General features: G+C 40.0%; 1 protein-coding gene across 3 annotated transcripts in view; it reads left to right on the top strand.

Moving 5' to 3' along the window:
* Window positions 1–18396, top strand: part of CLCN4 (chloride voltage-gated channel 4) — a 44715-nt gene extending 26319 nt beyond the window's left edge. For all 3 annotated transcript variants that reach the window (XM_033051528.2, XM_033051529.1, XM_033051530.2), the window contains 7 exons: window positions 1185–1391; window positions 1497–1577; window positions 2076–2621; window positions 4739–4925; window positions 7925–8323; window positions 12949–13165; window positions 14548–18396. In XM_033051528.2, the coding sequence (XP_032907419.1) occupies window positions 1185–1391; window positions 1497–1577; window positions 2076–2621; window positions 4739–4925; window positions 7925–8323; window positions 12949–13165; window positions 14548–14638 (1728 nt within the window). In that variant the 3' untranslated portion in view covers window positions 14639–18396. The remainder of the gene's footprint in view (window positions 1–1184; window positions 1392–1496; window positions 1578–2075; window positions 2622–4738; window positions 4926–7924; window positions 8324–12948; window positions 13166–14547) is intronic.
* The last annotated feature ends 286 nt before the right edge of the window (window positions 18397–18682 follow it).

The raw sequence follows: 18682 nt of genomic DNA on the forward strand, positions 1-18682 counted from the left end.
GCTGGACTCTCAATAAAAACACAATAAAAAGAAGAGGGTGGGCTACAAAGCTAAGGTTTCCTAAACTGCCCAAGAAGCCCATCATTTGGGATGACTGAAAAGTGTCTGGAGCACGTCTCTTGCATATTGTGGTCCTGAAGACAGAGTAATATATGTTGTGCCAACATGACAACATTATAGCAGCTAAAATATCTACTTGATTTTCAATATTTTACATATTGAGCCTCAGTCCATATTGAAGCTGTTAAATTAAGAACCTTGTAATTAAACCAGCAGAGTTATTAAAAGTCTTTGAAATCAGGGAAGTCTATTGTTAAAAGTGCTATGGAACTGCTGGAATTATTATTTAGGAATCTGGCAGACAGAATCAACAGCCGAAAGCTTAGAAATCTTGGCATACTTTTGTTCTTGATCTCTAAGAGAAGCATCCAAATGTTTCAAAAAAATTCACCACAAATAATTTAAAATATTTGAATAATTTCCATGTTTCAAAGTGTGTCTTTGTTATGTGTTTGATATATTTGTGGTTTTAAAAAGTTTTCACAGTTAACTGTAAAGCCAGTTTCCAAGTGGTAGAGCCTTCATGTGAGGTGATGCTCAGTTCCAGCCCATTTCCAGGCCTAGATTCCAAACCCAAATCCCACCCTGTAGCCTTTGTGTCATGCACATGCATTGTACTCTTTCTGAGCCACTCACTAGCAAAACTAAGACAAAATGTGTAGAAATATGATCTTTTGGACTTTCTAATTTCATAATATGTGCATGCTTTTATGGCACGGTGATTCCAAATATCTAGAATTTTTTTGTGTGTGTTTTATCTGGAAAAAAAATCTGTTGTTGTTTATTTGCTTTTTTTCTGCTTTGTTAAACTCAAATCCACTTTAACTCTGATCTTGTAAGCCAAGGAGATATGTGAGAGTTTCATATTTCTATTGATCTCTGTGAGAGTCCTTACTGCCTGTTATGGGGACCACCCGTAAGAGCAGTAAAAGTGTGGTCTGCTTAACCCCTGCTCAGATATTGCTGTGGGAAAGTTGCCCTACCTACAGTTTCTTTCTCTCCATCACTGTCTCTTTTCAAGCAGTCTGCAACTTTTTAAACTCTGCTGGAGTTTTAACTCCATATGAAAGTTCAGAGTAGAAAAAGGTTCTTCATGTTTTCAACATGTTCTTCCTGCTTTCCAGATAAAAACCATCTTGAGTGGGTTCATTATTAGGGGCTACCTGGGAAAATGGACACTTTTAATCAAAACAGTCACCTTGGTTCTGGTGGTGTCTTCAGGCCTCAGCCTTGGGAAAGAGGGCCCATTAGTCCATGTGGCCTGTTGCTGCGGAAACTTCTTCAGCAGTCTTTTCTCTAAGTACAGCAAGAATGAAGGAAAGAGGAGAGAGGTGAGGTTGGCTCTTTAATTTCTAATTTCTAATTTTCTAATTTCCCTGTCTGGATACTCGGGGTTTCAAACAATTCATGCCTTGTACTAAACATTTGCTTTGTAGGTACTTTCAGCTGCAGCTGCTGCAGGAGTTTCTGTTGCCTTTGGGGCTCCAATTGGAGGTGTGCTTTTTAGTCTGGAAGAGGTGAGACCTAGCAGTTCACTTGCTTCAACAAATATACTTTAATTTGATACTCTTCTCCAAGATTACTCGTTATTTTTAAAGTATTTATATGCTTGTTTTTTCTTCTATTAAAACAATAAAATTACTGGAAATCTATGATTTCCAGTAAGACTTAATCCAGATATTTCAGTATAATCTGAGTAGCACAAGGGCACTGGTTTTCTGGAAACAAATTAGATGATTCAGTATGGAAATATATCCCTCTGCTGAGGTTTCTCCAGCCTACTAATGCATGGACCAAGCTGTTAAGCGTTTCTTATACTCTCTAGACAGCAACTCTGGATTTAAATTTATCAATTTTAAACTAGTTGCTACTCCTTTTCTGAAATCTGAAAATGCCTTTTCTGATACGTTCTGGCTGTGATAAGGTCTAGTGCTCGCAGTAAATGGTGGTGGTAGTTAAAGGAAGCACCCTCTGTCACACTCAGTGAAATGTTTATGGTCTTTGCTCGGTTTTAGGTCAGCTACTACTTTCCTCTGAAAACCCTCTGGAGGTCATTTTTTGCTGCTCTCGTGGCTGCCTTCACACTGAGGTCCATCAATCCTTTTGGAAACAGCCGCCTGGTGCTGTTCTATGTGGAGTACCACACGCCCTGGTACATGGCTGAGCTCTTCCCCTTCATCCTGCTCGGCGTCTTCGGGGGCCTCTGGGGGACCCTCTTCATCCGCTGCAACATTGCCTGGTGCAGGAGGCGAAAAACCACCAGGCTTGGGAAGTACCCAGTGCTGGAGGTCATTGTGATAACAGCCATCACTGCCATCATCGCCTACCCCAACCCCTACACCCGCAGGAGCACCAGCGAGCTCATCTCCGAGCTCTTCAACGACTGCGGAGCCCTGGAGTCCTCGCAGCTCTGCGACTACATCAACGACCCCAACATGACCCGGCCAGTGGATGACATTCCCGACAGACCTGCTGGCCCTGGAGTCTACTCTGCCATGTGGCAGCTGGCCTTGGCTTTGGTGTTCAAAATTGTCATCACCATATTCACTTTTGGCATGAAGGTAAATCGGGGACGGGAGCAGGAACTGCCATAGGCAGCTGTGCTTCTCCTTCTTCTCCTCCTTCTCCTCCTTCTCCTCCTTCTCCTCCTTCTCCTCCTTCTCCTCCTTCTCCTCCTTCTCCTCCTTCTCCTCCTTCTCCTCCTTCTCCTCCTTCTCCTCCTTCTCCTCCTTCTCCTCCTTCTCCTCCTTCTCCTCCCTAGCCATGGGGCTGTCACTGCGATGGTGCTGGCTCACCTGCCTGCCAGCACCCTGCCCTGTGGGCCCCTCTGGCAGCACAGGGATGAGCCCTGCTTTTCCACCTTCTAGTCACCTACAGTTTTGTTAAGTGAAAAAGAAATCTGTGTGGGAATTTAAACCCGCTGTTGCCAATGAGCAATTTCAAGATGATTCCCACCGCAGCTGTTTCTTAGCTCTCTCATGGATATGGGCTATTTACATCGTTGTTTGTCTTATTGGATTAATGTCTTAATGAGCCTCAAGGAAGTAATAATTTTAAATTTACTATTTTACTCATTTAGAGCATCACAGAAATATAAAAGTGGCTGAAAAGATCTATTTTTAAATCTTTTAAAGCACTGTAACTTGGGAAAAAAGGGAAATGAATGAGAAGACTAACTGATGTGCCATCTGAATATTCTGGATTTGTTCCTTTTTCCTTCAACAACTCCTTCTCCCCATAAATGAATGATGACAGGTCCAAGAACAATTTATCCAAACTTTCCATATATACCAAGCAGTTTGTGGTGAGCTCTATATATCTGATTAATAGGGCACATAAAAAACAAGTTCTGTCTGTCTACAGCTCCCATTAAGTGAGCATTTGTTTCTGGATCTGATGGCTACAGACAATGAGAAGTTTTTCTAAGTTATACACTATATTTTATGCCATGCCCAAAACTAAAGTATCTCATCTTTCTCTTAAACACTACACTTGAACTGAGGATCCATTTTTAGCTTTTCATTCTGGAAACTGATTTATGGCTGACAATCTGTTGTCATGCTTGTTCATTAAAAGCTTTGGTTCTTTATTCGAAATGTGATTCTTTATTTAGCCTATATATTTCACATTTGTTAGAAGCAATTGACTGTTTCAACCAGTCTGTGAAGGAACAGATCAAATAGCTTTACCCACAAAATCCAGAAGACTCAATTGAACTGCATCAGCAAAGTTATCACAATATAGTGGGGGCTGTAGCATCTGCTGTTGTCAGCCCTAAATGCCTCTGGGCTGTGCTGATGAGGTGATTAGTTAAGTTTTTTAGGAAGCGCAAGGTGTATTTTCAGACTTTAAAAGACATAACAGGCATTCTTATCTGAAAGCAACAAAAGCCCCATGCAAGCCCTTGTCACGGGTCTGAATTGTCTTCTCCAGCAGGAAATGTATCTCCAACTTTTTGGTACACTTGACATCTAAGAGGAAATGTTCTCACCCAAGGCAAAGTATATTTTCATTCTCTTTGTTTTTACCCTCCCTTCTCTTTTAAATACTGTTTTTAATGATTTGTGACTTGACACAATAAAGTAAAGATTCGACAGAGCTTCCTGGAAATAATACTGTAAACTGAGATGGAGAATTAGTTGCCTCCTCTAAAGGGAGCAGTCAGCCTCCTTTCTCTGAATTTTTATTCTTCATTTGACATTTAATTTAAAATCTGGTCTGATTTAGCCTGAAAAACTAGTAATAAAACCATAAAGTGCTCCAATCTGATAGAGGGTGAAATCAAGATGTTATTTTCAGTTAAGCCTATTCTCAAGCCTATGACAGCATCATCAGCAGCCACTGACTTCCTGCTGAGAAAGCAATAAAGGCAAAGCCAGGAACGTCTTGACTTCAAAAGCAAACTACTATACAGAAACAGCATTTATTTCTCTAATTCAGTGGGATGCAGCAGATAGGATTCAAAATTTCTTAAGAAAATGCACTAAAGTTTTATATAGCTATTAATACACTTGTAGCCACATAAACTCAGTCACTGCAGAAAACTGTGTCAGACCACGGGGATCAGCCCTGTAGGCTACCATGAGGCTAAGGAAACTTGGTTCTCTTACTGTTAATTAAAATTGTTTGATACTGGTCATTTTTGTCAAGATGCTCATGTGTTTATATTTCATTCCAGATCCCTTCAGGCCTTTTTATTCCTAGCATGGCAGTTGGAGCCATGGCTGGCAGGATGGTTGGGATTGGAGTGGAGCAGCTGGCATATCACCATCATGACTGGATCATCTTCAGGAACTGGTGCAGACCTGGGGCAGACTGTGTCACACCAGGACTCTATGCTATGGTGGGAGCAGCAGCTTGCTTGGGTACGGTTTCTGCTGGTCATTGGTTTGTGTGTGACCAACACTGGTGTTTGGAGACATGCTTGGAGGGCCCTGTGTTTGTGTTAGCTGCTTGTGTTGGTGTTTCTGGGTGCAACAGAGGTTGAAATCAAGATGTGATGGGCTAAGAAATGGGCAGCTTCCTCTACTGGTTGCTCCAGTGATCTGCCAGATGGTCAGCAACGGAAAGGCTTGCAGTCATCAATGTCTACTCCTTGTAATCTGCCAAAAAGCAGAGCAAAGAAAAGAAAAAATTGAAGTTAGGCTGCAGGTTTCCAAGCAGGAGTATTTTTACTTGCGTTTTTTCCATCTGATGTAATGAAATTCACTGTAACTGGACTAAAAGCACTTACTTGTTTAGGCTGTGCTATCTCTCAGTGCAAGAAGAAAGCATCTGAGTTTTTGTTAAATTTTAAGCTACACAGAGGTAAAAATTCTGGGTCTTATTTTGGCTGTGTGTCATGCTATGGTCAACTGAGCTGTATTTTGGTTTTCATTTTGATCATGGGCCAATATTGGATTACACTCAATCAATAGGATTTATTGGATCTAACAGCAATGATCTGTTAACTATTAAAGCAAGATCACTGAATAATACCTCACATATCAAATTTCTATCCATATATGCAACAGGAATGGTACAAGCATACCATCTGAGCATATTTTTATCTGATTATATCTTTTCCCCCTTGTGTACTTACATGTTCAGGCTCCTTTTGTTGCTGTTGTTGGTATTATCATCAGCAGATGAAAAAATAGTGGAGAGGCACAACACATGATTAATGTGGTTGAGGAGGTTTGAAATGAAAGATGTACTCAAGGAAGAGCTGGCAAAGTTTCTGATTTGGATGCTCATATTGGAAAAGCAGGATATTTTGTGTGATCAATGTAGAGGAAGGAAGGGTGGAATTTGCTTGAAAATGTAATGTCTCTAATGTAGACATCAACACCTGAGCTGAACTGTCGTGATACCCCTCACAGTCAAAACAGAAAAATGAGGCCAGGGAAAGATCAGTCTTATCTGGCAACACCCATCTAAAGCCAGGCCAATGAATAGATGAATTTGGCCTCAAAAGGGCCTGTTTTTTATCCAGAGGTTATAAAGGTAATCTGGATCATCCCTTTGGATGTGAACACCCACAACAGTGTAGACACATTAAAAAAAACTGGGATGAATCTTACTGTCCAAATAAGTAAAGAACTTCCTTTTTACGACTATTGTTTAATGTCCATAGAAGAAATAATACACAAAAATTTGGATCTGATCTGCTAGTCAACATTGGATTATGGAAGCATAGAATATCCTGAGTTGGAAGGGACCCATGAGAATCATCAAGTCCACATTCTGCCCGTGTACAGAACACCCCAAAAATCACACCATGGGCCCAAGAGAATTATCGAAATACCTCTCTAACTCTGTTAGGCTTGGTGTGGTGACCACTTCCCTGGGGAGCCCGTTCCAGTGCCCAGCCATCCTCTGGGTGAAAAACCTTCTCCTGATACCCAGCCTAAACCTCCCTGACTCAGCTTCATGCCATGTCCTTGGGTCTTGTCACTGGTCATGAGAGTGAAGAGATCAGTGTCTGCCCCTCTGCTTCCCCTTGTGAGAATGTTGTAGACCAGAATGAGGTGTCCCCTTAGTTCCCTCCAGGCTGAACAGACTAAGTGACCTCAGTCACTCCACTAAATGCTTCCCCTTCAGACACTCCATCATCCTTGTGGCCCTGCTCTGGATGATTTCTAATAGCTTAATGTCCTTTTTATATTGTGATGCCAAAAACTGTACACAGGACTCAAGTTCAGGCTTCAATTTCTTCCTCTTTTAAAAGGTCCAAATTAAGGTGCAGTGGTTTTTAATAGTATGGTGAGACATACAGTAGAATGATCACAGCTTGTACTTAAGCTGTACAGCTTGTACTTCAGCTGTTCTGTACCAAAACCTATCTTGCCTAAAGTAAGAGATATGGAGCAAGTATTAAATGATCCTTACTCTGGTATTTGCTCTCAGCTTTTTAGTCAAAAGTTTAAGGCATTTCTCAGATGAAATTAATATCTGGATCATAGTGTTAAATAATCAACAATCTAATATTTTTGTATGCTGCTAGATAAAAAGCATCTTTTAATGACTGGTTTCTGATTTTTCTCATCTCAAATGGGGCTGTATTTTTGAGACCTAAAAATAGAAGATTTATTACATCTACCTTTTGAACAGAGGCAAAGAAATGTTACCTAATAATTCAGAGATACATATACACTTGTCCTCAGTTATGTGATTATTTTTATCCTTTAATGTAAACTGAAGGAGCAAGAAGCTTGCTTATGAAATTAATATGGAAAGACTAGATTGAAAAATATAGCTACAGCCCTGCCTATGGCTGCATGCCTGGATGGCCTCAAACCAAGCTGTACTCAGTTCAAACTGTATTACTATAGTGATATCCAAAGCAATGGTTTCAGCTATAACATAGCTCTTGAGTGGCCCTAGGCTGTTCTAAGGTAGGATTTTATAAGCATGTTGTGCCAGAAGACAATGCTCAGCTTTCTCTTCAGTATGACTGCAGTAGATAGGTCAGTGTGAAGGCCACATCTCCACATTTCCTACCTGCCTCAGCCATGGCACTTAACTCATTCTTGGAGTCTTTTTAGAGGGCTAATGGCAGGGTTCAATTTTACTTTATCAAGTACCCATTAACGCTGATTTTGTTGGCATCCATTCTGGTTTTAAAGCTCTGTCTTTTAGCATTCATTGTTTGCTTTTCAATGCTAGCAACTTTGTCACGAGCAAGTTCACTCAACCTTTTTGATGAAAATTGCAGTAGATGAAAAATACCTTTCTTTAGAGAAACAAGGCTAAGAGTGTAAGGGCAAAGTACTCAGCATAAATAATTACACGCATTTTTGAGTGTAAGGCTCAAAAATATAAATGAGTTGCTTAGTATGTATGCCAACACTGGGAGAAACTTGAGTCTTTTCCTTGTTGGCAGGCGGTGTGACTCGAATGACGGTCTCTCTGGTGGTGATTATGTTTGAGCTAACCGGAGGCCTGGAGTACATCGTACCTCTTATGGCTGCAGCTGTCACAAGCAAGTGGGTGGCAGATGCCTTTGGAAAAGAAGGGATCTATGAAGCTCACATCCATCTGAATGGCTACCCCTTCCTGGATGTGAAGGATGAGTTCACCCACCGAACCCTGGCAACAGATGTGATGAGACCAAGGCGAGGGGAAGCTCCTCTGTCTGTGCTGACACAGGACAGCATGACGGTGGAGGATGTGGAGACACTCATCAAAGAGACTGATTACAATGGCTTCCCAGTGGTGGTTTCAAAAGACTCAGAGAGACTCATTGGATTTGCACAGAGACGAGAGCTGATCCTTGCAATAAGTAAGTAGAGTGTCAGTGTCCAAAAATTTGATTTTGAAAGGACTTTTTACAAGATAGGAGGTTAGCAGTGTTATTCACCTTGAAGAATGGATAAACAAGAACCAAATCTAACTTTTTCTTCAAATCTGACTTTTACTGGTTAGTAGGACCTGAAAGCTTTTCTATTGCATCATATTGCCTGATAGAATTTTGTGGGCTTGACTCTTGTGGGCTTAATTTTGCTGTCATTCAAAAGAGTAGAATAAAATTATTCTAGAGACAACAGAGTGAAATTCAACTCACATGGCCAGAATTTTTTGTCAGAACTGGACCAAAAGCCAGTGCAGTGCTAATTTTCTTTCCCTCTACTTGGGCTTCCAGAAGTGACCGGGGCAGTCATGAATTTTGGTCACCCAGTGATGAAATAGTCTGTGCTCCTTTCTGTTGCTCTGTCTCAGTTTTTCCTCACACGCAGGCTTTTAGTGCTACAGGTGGAAAATTTTCAGTGCACAATGTTTTTTGGTAAAGATGGGTGAATTTTGTCTGGCATCCACTGGATAGCTGGCTGGTTGCCTGAGAGTCTGAATCTGGGTCGTTAAAGGTTTTGACTCTCAGGCCCTTTCCTGGTTGATTTGATGATTAAGTGGAGATTGAATAACAAGTGTGTAGGATGAAAGCAAGTGTTCCCACCTTTTCTGGACCCAGGGCATCCAGAACTGCAGAGGTCTGCAAGGCTGTCTGCTCCCATTTCTGGTAGTCCTGTGGTGTTGAGGGCCAGCTAGGCAGGCAGGCAAGATGCAATCTGGGCATGATTGCCTTGCATTTTGCAGGGGAGTGGAATGTCTGGTATATCCAAATCTCCTTGACTTGGAATTACTCTTCTCTACATGGTCTTGTTTCATCGCTGTGGTTCAGACCCCTTTAAAAAGCTGTTGTCTCTGATGGAAATCCACCTATTTTTCAGACAAGAAAATTAATAAATGGAAAATTTGGATTATTTTTGAAGTTCACTTTCTGGCTCACTTCCCATAAAGCTAAAGCAAAAATTGAACAGTGGTCTTTAAAGCACATGTTTTAGATGTATTTAGCCTACCCTGGGTCTGTCTTTTATACTGCCCGTGCCTTGTCATGGCTTTAACAGTTGGTGCCTTCCTAAGTTAATAGTCTTTTGCACCTCCTTTTCAGGGAGGTATGCCAGTGGGAAAATTGCATGCACTGAAGATGTAGAGTCCTCACTTTAAAATCAGAAAGATCAGAGGCTTCTTGAAGTGAATGAAAGAACTTTGAGGAACTGAGTCTTTTGTTTCAGGTCATAAATGGCAGTGTGGCTGAATGGTCTTGCCAGAAGATGTGAGAAAATGAATGGCTATGAACTGACAACAAAGAAATCAGTTAAAATTAAACTCAGCAGACATTTAGATCAAAAATTGTTTGACATCTGCATTTTTCAGAGGAAAAGGTACTGTCTCCTGATCAGTTCTAATTAAGAGCATCTTTCATAGGAAATGAGACAGAACTTCAATTTAAAATCAAATTGTCATATGCATAGATCAGCTTTTCTAAAATCCTCAGCCACCAGTGACCTTTGGTAAGCCTTTTTCCCTTGGGCTGAGTGTGAGTGCTGTCATTCCGTGCTGACACTATGATAAATGGTTAATCTTTCCAGTATGGTTTGTGTCCTTGTGACTTAAAATATGGATTTGGATTTGAAAGACACAATTTATGGTTCCAGTAAGGGCAGAGCAAACCATGCTAGCAACCTTGTGATTGCTAATCCTCTTTCTCTGATGTGGTTTTGCCTGAATTTCAGAAGTTGTGATTGCTGATCATTACCACAAGGGTAGTTAATGCATTCTGAACCTCCACCTCAGCTTGCTTCATGGTTGTGATCATGGAGCCACACACCAAGTCTCTGTAAGCCATAAAATTCCTTACCAAGAGAGAAATATCACACAGGGTGAAGCATCTCTTATTCACCTGTTCAGGTTCACCTGCTTATCCTGACAGAGATACTGGAGTTACATCTCAGAAGCATTTGTGCAGCACTTCTGCCAGGGAATGAGGTCTTAAAAAAACAGAATCAGGCCCATTCCAGTATCTCTTCTTTCACCAGCATCTTTTTTTCCATGGCACAGTGCCCTAAAGAATGCCTCCTCAGTTTGAACTAGCTCTGGTACCTCATTGAGCTTCATAGAGACATGGTTTCAAGCAAGAGTTTCAGCTTCTTTCTCAGGCCCAACTAATTGTGCATCAGTAGTATGGTGGTCCAGGCAATACTCTGGGAAAGTACTCCAATTCCCTCACACATCTGCCTTCTTGGAGGAAGGCAACAGCTGCTGAGTCGCATCAAATACCCGCTCCCAAAAATCTATCTGCTTCATAATTTCCCCTTACATAATTTCTTTCTTATTGAGTGGAGCATGCTGTATAAATGCATCAAATACACGTAAAGTGAATGGCAATGCCATTTCCAATTCCTCAGCAGCATCCTCAGGAGGATTGTGTCCTTCCATTGATCCTTGTTGAGTAGGTAGGCAGGTGAGGTGGCAGAGCCACTCTCTGGGAAGAGGTGTCTACATTTTAGATGACACCTTCTTTACAGTTTTACAGAGAGGAGTTTTTGACACTAAAACTTTTCTTAAATTTGGCCAGCTCCAGAGGCACCATGCAAAAGGCAGAGCCTTGGACAATAGCCAGGTGGCCTGTATAATATGCTTTTCCCAGTGTGGAGTTGAGAGATCAACATAGTTGATACAGGCTGTGAAATGTGAAGCCCTGAATATGAGAGGCTGTTTCACATTTGGGAGAATTAATTCACTCTCTAGCTATGACAAGAGCCTTCTGCATAGATTGCTCTCTAAAACCAGACATTGTCATCCATTTGCTTTGCTCTTTCTGTTAATCTGTATCTGCTTTTCTTACCCACTGACTGCAAAAATGATCTGCTCTTCTGTTTTACCTTTACTCCCACTCCCTCATCCAGTGAGACTGCATACAAAATCCACCATTTTTCTGATGCCACTGAATTTACTCCAAAGTACTACATCATTCAAATTTCTCCAGAGAGGTGTTTGACATGGAAGAGTGAAATCATGGCTTTGGCTAATCACTTTTGTTCAGGGTCATTGCTGCCTTGGGAACAGCAATGTGGTAACCAAAATGCTTGGCCCTGTTTCTTAGGGTGCAGCTCTGGGAAGGAAATACCTAGCTGTCAAAGGTTTTTATCAAAGGGTGGGAGTTACCTTCAGTTTGATTAATGTTACCTCTTAGCACAGATCATATATCAAAGAACTATGCAGGCATATTCACACTTGAAATTGGATGTATGAATTGAAACAAGCTGAGACAAAACTAACATCATTCCTGTAAATTGCAATAGGACTTGTAATATGTGGGGTGAGAAGGTTGAGAATCATATACTGTACTGATGTTAGGTTTGAGCCAGCACTGCTCCAGTTCCAGAAATATTACAGAACAATGATGGTTAAATGCAAAAAAAAATTGCAGCTGAAACATGTTGGAAACCATCACTCTCTACACATTACAAGTCACAGGAGCAGATTTCTCACTCTGATTGATGGCAGAGAGTTCCAAGAATATTTACATGTGCTTGGAGTATGAGTTGTTGTACCTCTCAGGGGCAGAAGCAACCTATGTTACTTGAAAATAATAATTTAACTATTTCCAAGAATTTATTAACAGAAAAAGTTAAACCCTCAGAGCCAAACACATGATATGCTAATTCTGGGGAGAGAAAAGTTGTCTGTCATTTGGTAATCTGTCTTATATAATGTTTATACCCTGTGGTGTTGAGTAGGGATGAGGTAAACACTACAAAGAAAATAAAGGACTGCAATGGTAAGTCTCGGGGCATGCTTTAAGTAAAAGGCTTACACTGGTCGTGCAAACTCTGGATGTAGTGTGATGTTCACTTCGTAGTTTGATCAAAGTATTAATGATAGCTTTTGAACTCCTGAAAGTCGTCATATATGTTTACCGCTGTATTTTTCTTCTCTTTACTATTTTCCTTTAAGTAGGAAGCTAATTTGTTTTTCCTCTTTAAAATCTAGATATGCAAACTATTTAAGGCATTAAGTGTAAACCCACAAAATTCACCCTGCATGCCAGCGAGGTTTGCTGATCTAGGGCAATACCCACACTGCCCCTGGATCCCTGGAATGTGAATTTGTCTTTCCCCACCTTGTGTTCATAAATCTATTCACCATATCCACATTTTCCCAACTCCACTGAAAAGTTTTGCTCCAAGCCAGCTGGGATCTTACACAGCTGTTGATTCCGCTCCTTCAGGCATGTAATAAAGTTTCTGTTGTGATCCTCATAATGGCAGAAGTTACATATAGTGATTTGAATTTGGCAGAAATTGGGTGAGTGAAGTTTGTGAATGCAATGGGCTGCATTTTTATTCAGAAAAGCATTATCCCAACCAAGGAAAAGTATGCACCTATAAAAATATCACATTTACTTTGAGGGAGCAATGTCTCAAGGAAATTCAAATTTGCTCAGTAACTCAAATTTCTGGGACTTCAGTATGTTAAAGACAAAATCAAACCTTGCTTTCCAAAAGAGGAATTATTTTTTATTATCAAACTTAATTCACTACCTACACCAATTTTTGTGTTGTACAGAGAACGCAAGACAGCGTCAGGATGGGGTGGTGAGCAACTCCATCGTGTACTTCACCGAAGACCCCCCAGAACTGCCACCCAACAGTCCCCATCCGCTGAAACTGCGGCGCATTCTCAATCTGAGCCCTTTCACTGTCACTGACCACACACCCATGGAAACTGTGGTAGATATCTTCCGAAAACTTGGACTCCGGCAGTGTCTGGTGACTCGCAGCGGGTTAGTAGTTGACAGTCAAGTGAATATTTTAATTTTGTCTTATTTTGTGCATGGATGAAGAAGGAAACCTCACCTATGTCTCTTCAGGGCAGCAAAAGAAGTCAGACTTGGAACCAAAATGGTGCTTGCAGGGTGTTATATTTGATCCTGTTCTCCCAAATCCTTAGTGTATTCTCATTTAGAAAAGGTGAAAATAAATACAAAATAAACTTTTCCAACTTCCACTATCATTCAGTTTTCAGCAGAGGCAGATCTGGGAAGCAGTTTTGTTTGCAAGGAATATGCCTGTTTCGAGACCTCCAGCTAGATTAGGTGTTTGTGAAAATTGTGATAAACTTGTCACTGGAGGAAAATTAATCTGCTCAACTTTCATTATTGGATAATGGAAAGGTGTATAAACCAAAGGCCCTCAAATAACAGCTGAAGGAGGCGAGAAAACATGAAATCAGGGGAATAAAAACCTGCACCATGTGGACTAGATATAACATCCCATAGTTCCAATGGAATTTGAGATATTTGGGCATCATGACTCATCCCAGGATCTAGTGATAACAGGTTAGCCAAACCACAGCCATCACTTCTAAACATGGTAGATTAAAATTTATTCTTCTGTTAAAAATTCTTTTTGTTATTCAAAAATATTGCAAATCAGTTGCTACTGTCAATGCAATATCCTCAGCATTATGAAAATAAGAATCATTATTGGGACACAGATAAAGGTTCTGATTTTAGGTGCCTGGATTTGGAATTTAGATCTGGAGCTTTAGAACTTACATGAAATGAAAGGTGGAAAAGCTATTAGCAATGACATTGTTTCAATATTCAGTGCCTAATGGTCTTCGAGGACTGTAAGTAAAAGCCCTTGAATACTGAGGGTTATGAAATTTTTGACTCTTGGGGCCAGGTATCGCATAGGCCTCATCTTTCTTGACAGATATAATTCATTTAGGTTCACATAAAAGATAAATTATCATTTAAATTTGAAGGAATTATGCTGTCAGGCAGTGAGAATTTCAGAAACCCTTTAGCTTACTTTGTGTGTTACCAAGCACTGATACCTTGGGTTTGACTGCTGGTCCTCTGCAGCCTGAGCCTAAAGAAACTTATTGTTTTGTTGTATGAGGTCTTAGTTGTTGTAGTTTCTCACTCAGTCATGTTCCCAACAAAAAGAGATAGCAAGCCAAAGTATTTAACTCAACTATTGTGGGTTAGTAGAATTACATGAAGTGAGAATACTTTTATAAAAAGATAATAACTGGGGAATAGATGAACTGGACAGTACTGTATGGAAGCACTCACAAAACGTCCCTGCAGCTGAACAAGAAAAAACCTGGATGATATAAGAGATGATTGCTGACTTTTCACTTCCTTTTCTCCTACAGGAGACTGCTGGGTATCATAACTAAAAAGGATGTATTAAGACATATGGCTCAAATGGCAAACCAGGACCCTGAATCTATCATGTTTAACTAGACTGGTGAAGAGGAAGAAAGTAACCCCAAAGGAATCCCTTCTAGATTAACATGAAGGCTGTGTTTGGTGTTTCACCTTGCTTAAAGAGAAAAAGGTAATGTATATGAAGAATGGCCTGATATGCCTCTGACAGAGGGAGCGGGTGCAGGACAGCACTTATTTAATGATGAAGGCAGTTTAGAAGCTCTGAGCAGCTGCAGACCTCGAGCTGTGTTTCCTTAATGAGATTCCCAACAGCTCAATTGCAGTGCTGGTGGATGTTAAGAGATGCAGTGCTTATAGACAAAGAGCCACGAGCACCAGTGGGAGGCATCAAGGTCACAGCAACTCAAGAGGCAGGTGTGAAGAGTAGCTGACACTGTTTATGTACAAGCTGCTAAGAGATAGAAAGGTTTGTGTTCCAAACCAGAGAGTGTAGATGAGTAATGTCACTTGCTTTTGTTACTGGAATCATGGCTATTTGTTTGCTACTGAGTTATACTGTTTTCATGAGAGAAAAATATTGGCATACTTTTAAATGAAAGATTTTGTCATCTTCATTTATTTTGTAAATGTTTAATGAATTAAGACTGAAGTCTTAAAAGTAAGATTACGCCTCAAATCTCTTTAAAATGTAGTGTCCCTTGCTCCCTGCTTTAGTCTTTGAATTTTATACTGCTTAGCATTTCTGCCAACCAGCTTCCCCTTATTAATGTTGAAATGGGATTTATTTGTAAGAATTTATTATCTCTCTATGCAATTTTGCATACAAGTACTGTAAAATTTAGTATTTTGTGGTTTGCTGTGGTAACTGGAAAAAACATAGAAGCCCATAAAATAGTTTTCAAAAGCACTAAAAGGACAGTGGTATCTGTCTCTCATCAGTGTTAGTGACTAGAGATTGAATCCCTCACCTGTCTTCCCTTGTGTACATCACAATTTTTCACAAATGAATGACATTCTGCATTGATTCTTGGTTCCCCATTTAAGTCCTTTTTGTCATTGCTCTTTCTTGGTATTTGTCTGCACTTGCCAAGAGATTGCTGAAATTAATTTAACAGTCATAGACACTTGTTCTGTAAGAGATCTACTTTTTATGCACTCATCAGTCATAGGGCTGTGGAATTCCTCTCCACAGCACTGCGGCTGGATAAGATCACAGGGACTGAGAATGCAAATGATCATAGAAAAGCTTTAAGTATTTATCTGTTTGCACCAAGAGCATAAGATTTAACAGACCCTGGTAGAGACCTCAAAGTCACTCAGGTAAAAATGTTAAATTTTCCTAAACCCTTGTTCTGGCCCTATGTGAGATAAAGAGGGTCAGCCCTTTAGTTAATACTCTTATCAGTAACAGAATACCAAATTGTCCTCTCTCTAACACGTAGTTCACACTGCCAAGTGTTTGCTTTCTAGGTGTAAACATAAAGATGGGAGAAAGGTTGTGCCCTGAATCCCCTTCAGACCTCCTGGTCCTTTCATTTAGGCATCTAAGACCTCTGGTATTTTTGTTCAAATCCACCCAGATAACTGGGATCCTTATGGATAAAAATGACCTTCCATGCCAGAACAGCCTGTTGCTTACTCCAACCCAAACCCAGACTGTTGTTCTAACATACAAGCAATGTGCATGATTATTGTGTCCCTGAACTGAGACAGCTGCTCAGGTGCACCCTGAGTTAGATGCTGAAGTTCTGTGTCACAAATTCCTCCTCTTATCTCCAGTGACCCTGCTTCCTTCTGGCATGTGTCCCACTGCATTCACACGGAGTATGGCCTGAATAGCTGAAGTAAAAGAAACGGAAGTAAAGGGATAATTTTAATATGCTAAGTACTCCACTTAACAATGATGTTTGCAACAGACTGACACAAATATACGTAGCTCTGGCCAAAGCCCATAAATATTTCAGTGTATACTTTTTGTTAAATGAACAGCTGCAGTACAATGTATTATTAAAGGGATATTGTTAAAAGTATGTACTATAGGACTGAGCAACCCATTTCTTTTGAAAATAGGAAAAACAACATAATATGGTTATTTCTTACATTTTTCTGTGAGGCTGTCAGCAGCCAAACTCATAAAAAACCAAGACAATGACAATGCTCATCAACACTAGATTCCCTCATTTGAACAGAGATGCAATCATAAAATCAGTTCATTCCCACAACTAAATCAAAGTGGGGCATTATACAATTGTCAGTTTCTATCCATAACTTCTAGAATCTAAGGGATGTTGACTAAACTGAAAAGGTTGGCTTTTGAGAGCAATCTCATTCTTGGATTAAAACTGCATGACCATGTTCTGCTTTCCATGTTTGCTAACAGGAATCAATATAGTGTATCAACACTGAAAAACATTATCATTTTCTGAGAAAAAGACATGAACTTGTCTAACTGAGGTTAATCTGGCTGTGAATACAAATTCACATATGTGTTAACTTGGCTTATCAGGTTAAACTCAGTCTGTGGTTATGCATAGGTGTGGACTTGTGTGGTTAATTCCCATCAATACCCAGAGACCTGATTTACTGAAACCAAGTGACCCCTGTGATAGCTTGTTGCCTTGCCTTATTAGACTGCTTAGGAGGAGCCCTCAGGGCTTAAAAACATGATTCAAAAACCAACATGATGGTTTGTAGCAAACACCAGCAGAAATTAAGATTTATGTAGTTACTATGAATGCAGTCTGACCCTGAACTATCACCCAAGTAAAAGGCAGGTAAATGGGTGTACAGCTCCCTTGCATCAAACACATTCCTTTCCAGATGGAAAGGAATACCTAAGTACTCAAGGGAAAAACCTTTGGACATATAACCATGTAGTGCTGCTCCTTGTTCAGTGTCTGCTCAAAAGATGTCAAACCAGAGCAGGGGCTGCTCTCTGGCTGTCCAGGAAAAGCACACTCATGGACAGCTTCATCTGCTTGGTGTTATCATCAAGGCTGAGGCTGATGCTAAAATGAGGCTTTGAAACAGGACAGGAGAGGACTTTGCAAACTAGAAAACTTTGTCCATGCTACAGCCTTTATTGCTCTTCACCCAGGTGTCTGAAAGGAAACACCCTTAATATAAATTAATAACATGCTTATCTCAAAAAATGCAGTTATGATACAATGATTTGTTTCCCCACGACAAGCCCATTATCAGGCACTGTTTTCCATCTATATTCCAAAACTTGTCTCAGAATGTACTGAATAGATTCCAAGAGGCATAGATCTCAGCCCTAACTATTTATATGAATTTGTAGAGCTTAAGAGAGTCACATAGCATTATCAATCTGAATTACATGAGTATTTTAATTTATAATGCTGACTTTATGCAACCTCGGTTCAGTCCTTCCAGCAGCTGGCCTTCAAAAATGCCCAACTAAACTAAACAGGGGAATAAAATCTTTGAATGGTGGAGGTTCAGTATTGTACCTTTGTTTTGCATGAAATGTGTTAAGTTACATTCAGCTTCTGATGTGTACTTGAAGCAATCTGTAGCAGAAAGTTTATTATGAAAGTACAGAAGTGGATGACATTAGACAGACACTTTGGCTGTTCCAGTAATACTAATTAATGATTCTTATGCTTTGAAGGAGCAGAAAAAGAATGTTTAAGGATTACAGAAGACTCACTGATTCTGTGTTTGAATGACACTATATTTATGACTATAGTTTTGCTTTGGCTCTGTTTGTTGTTTTTTTTAATTGTAGAAAACAGTCTATATGTTGCACCTTATAAAAAACAATGTTTGGACTCTATTTTTTAAATAAAACTGACTTACAGTACTGGAAACCTTTCTTGGATATCTTATTAATTAGAAAAGTATTTCACTTAATGTCTCTATGATTTTTATGTTTCCTTTTCTCACTTTTAGGGAAAACTCAAGCCTGAGTTCTAGAGCTCTAGGATATCCAATTCATTTATGGGTTAGGTAATATTAAGTAGGGAGTTAGTAAAGTTCACACAGTGGACTTCAGAGAATCAGCCTTGACAGCTAGTATTTTATTTTCAGAGAAAAATGTTTTTTCTTCAGCATCAGAAATACCTTAGAAATCTAAAAAGAGAAGATAAACAATTT

This window comes from Catharus ustulatus, chromosome 2 (genome assembly GCF_009819885.2).
Source record: "Catharus ustulatus isolate bCatUst1 chromosome 2, bCatUst1.pri.v2, whole genome shotgun sequence".
Taxonomy (NCBI): domain Eukaryota; kingdom Metazoa; phylum Chordata; class Aves; order Passeriformes; family Turdidae; genus Catharus; species Catharus ustulatus.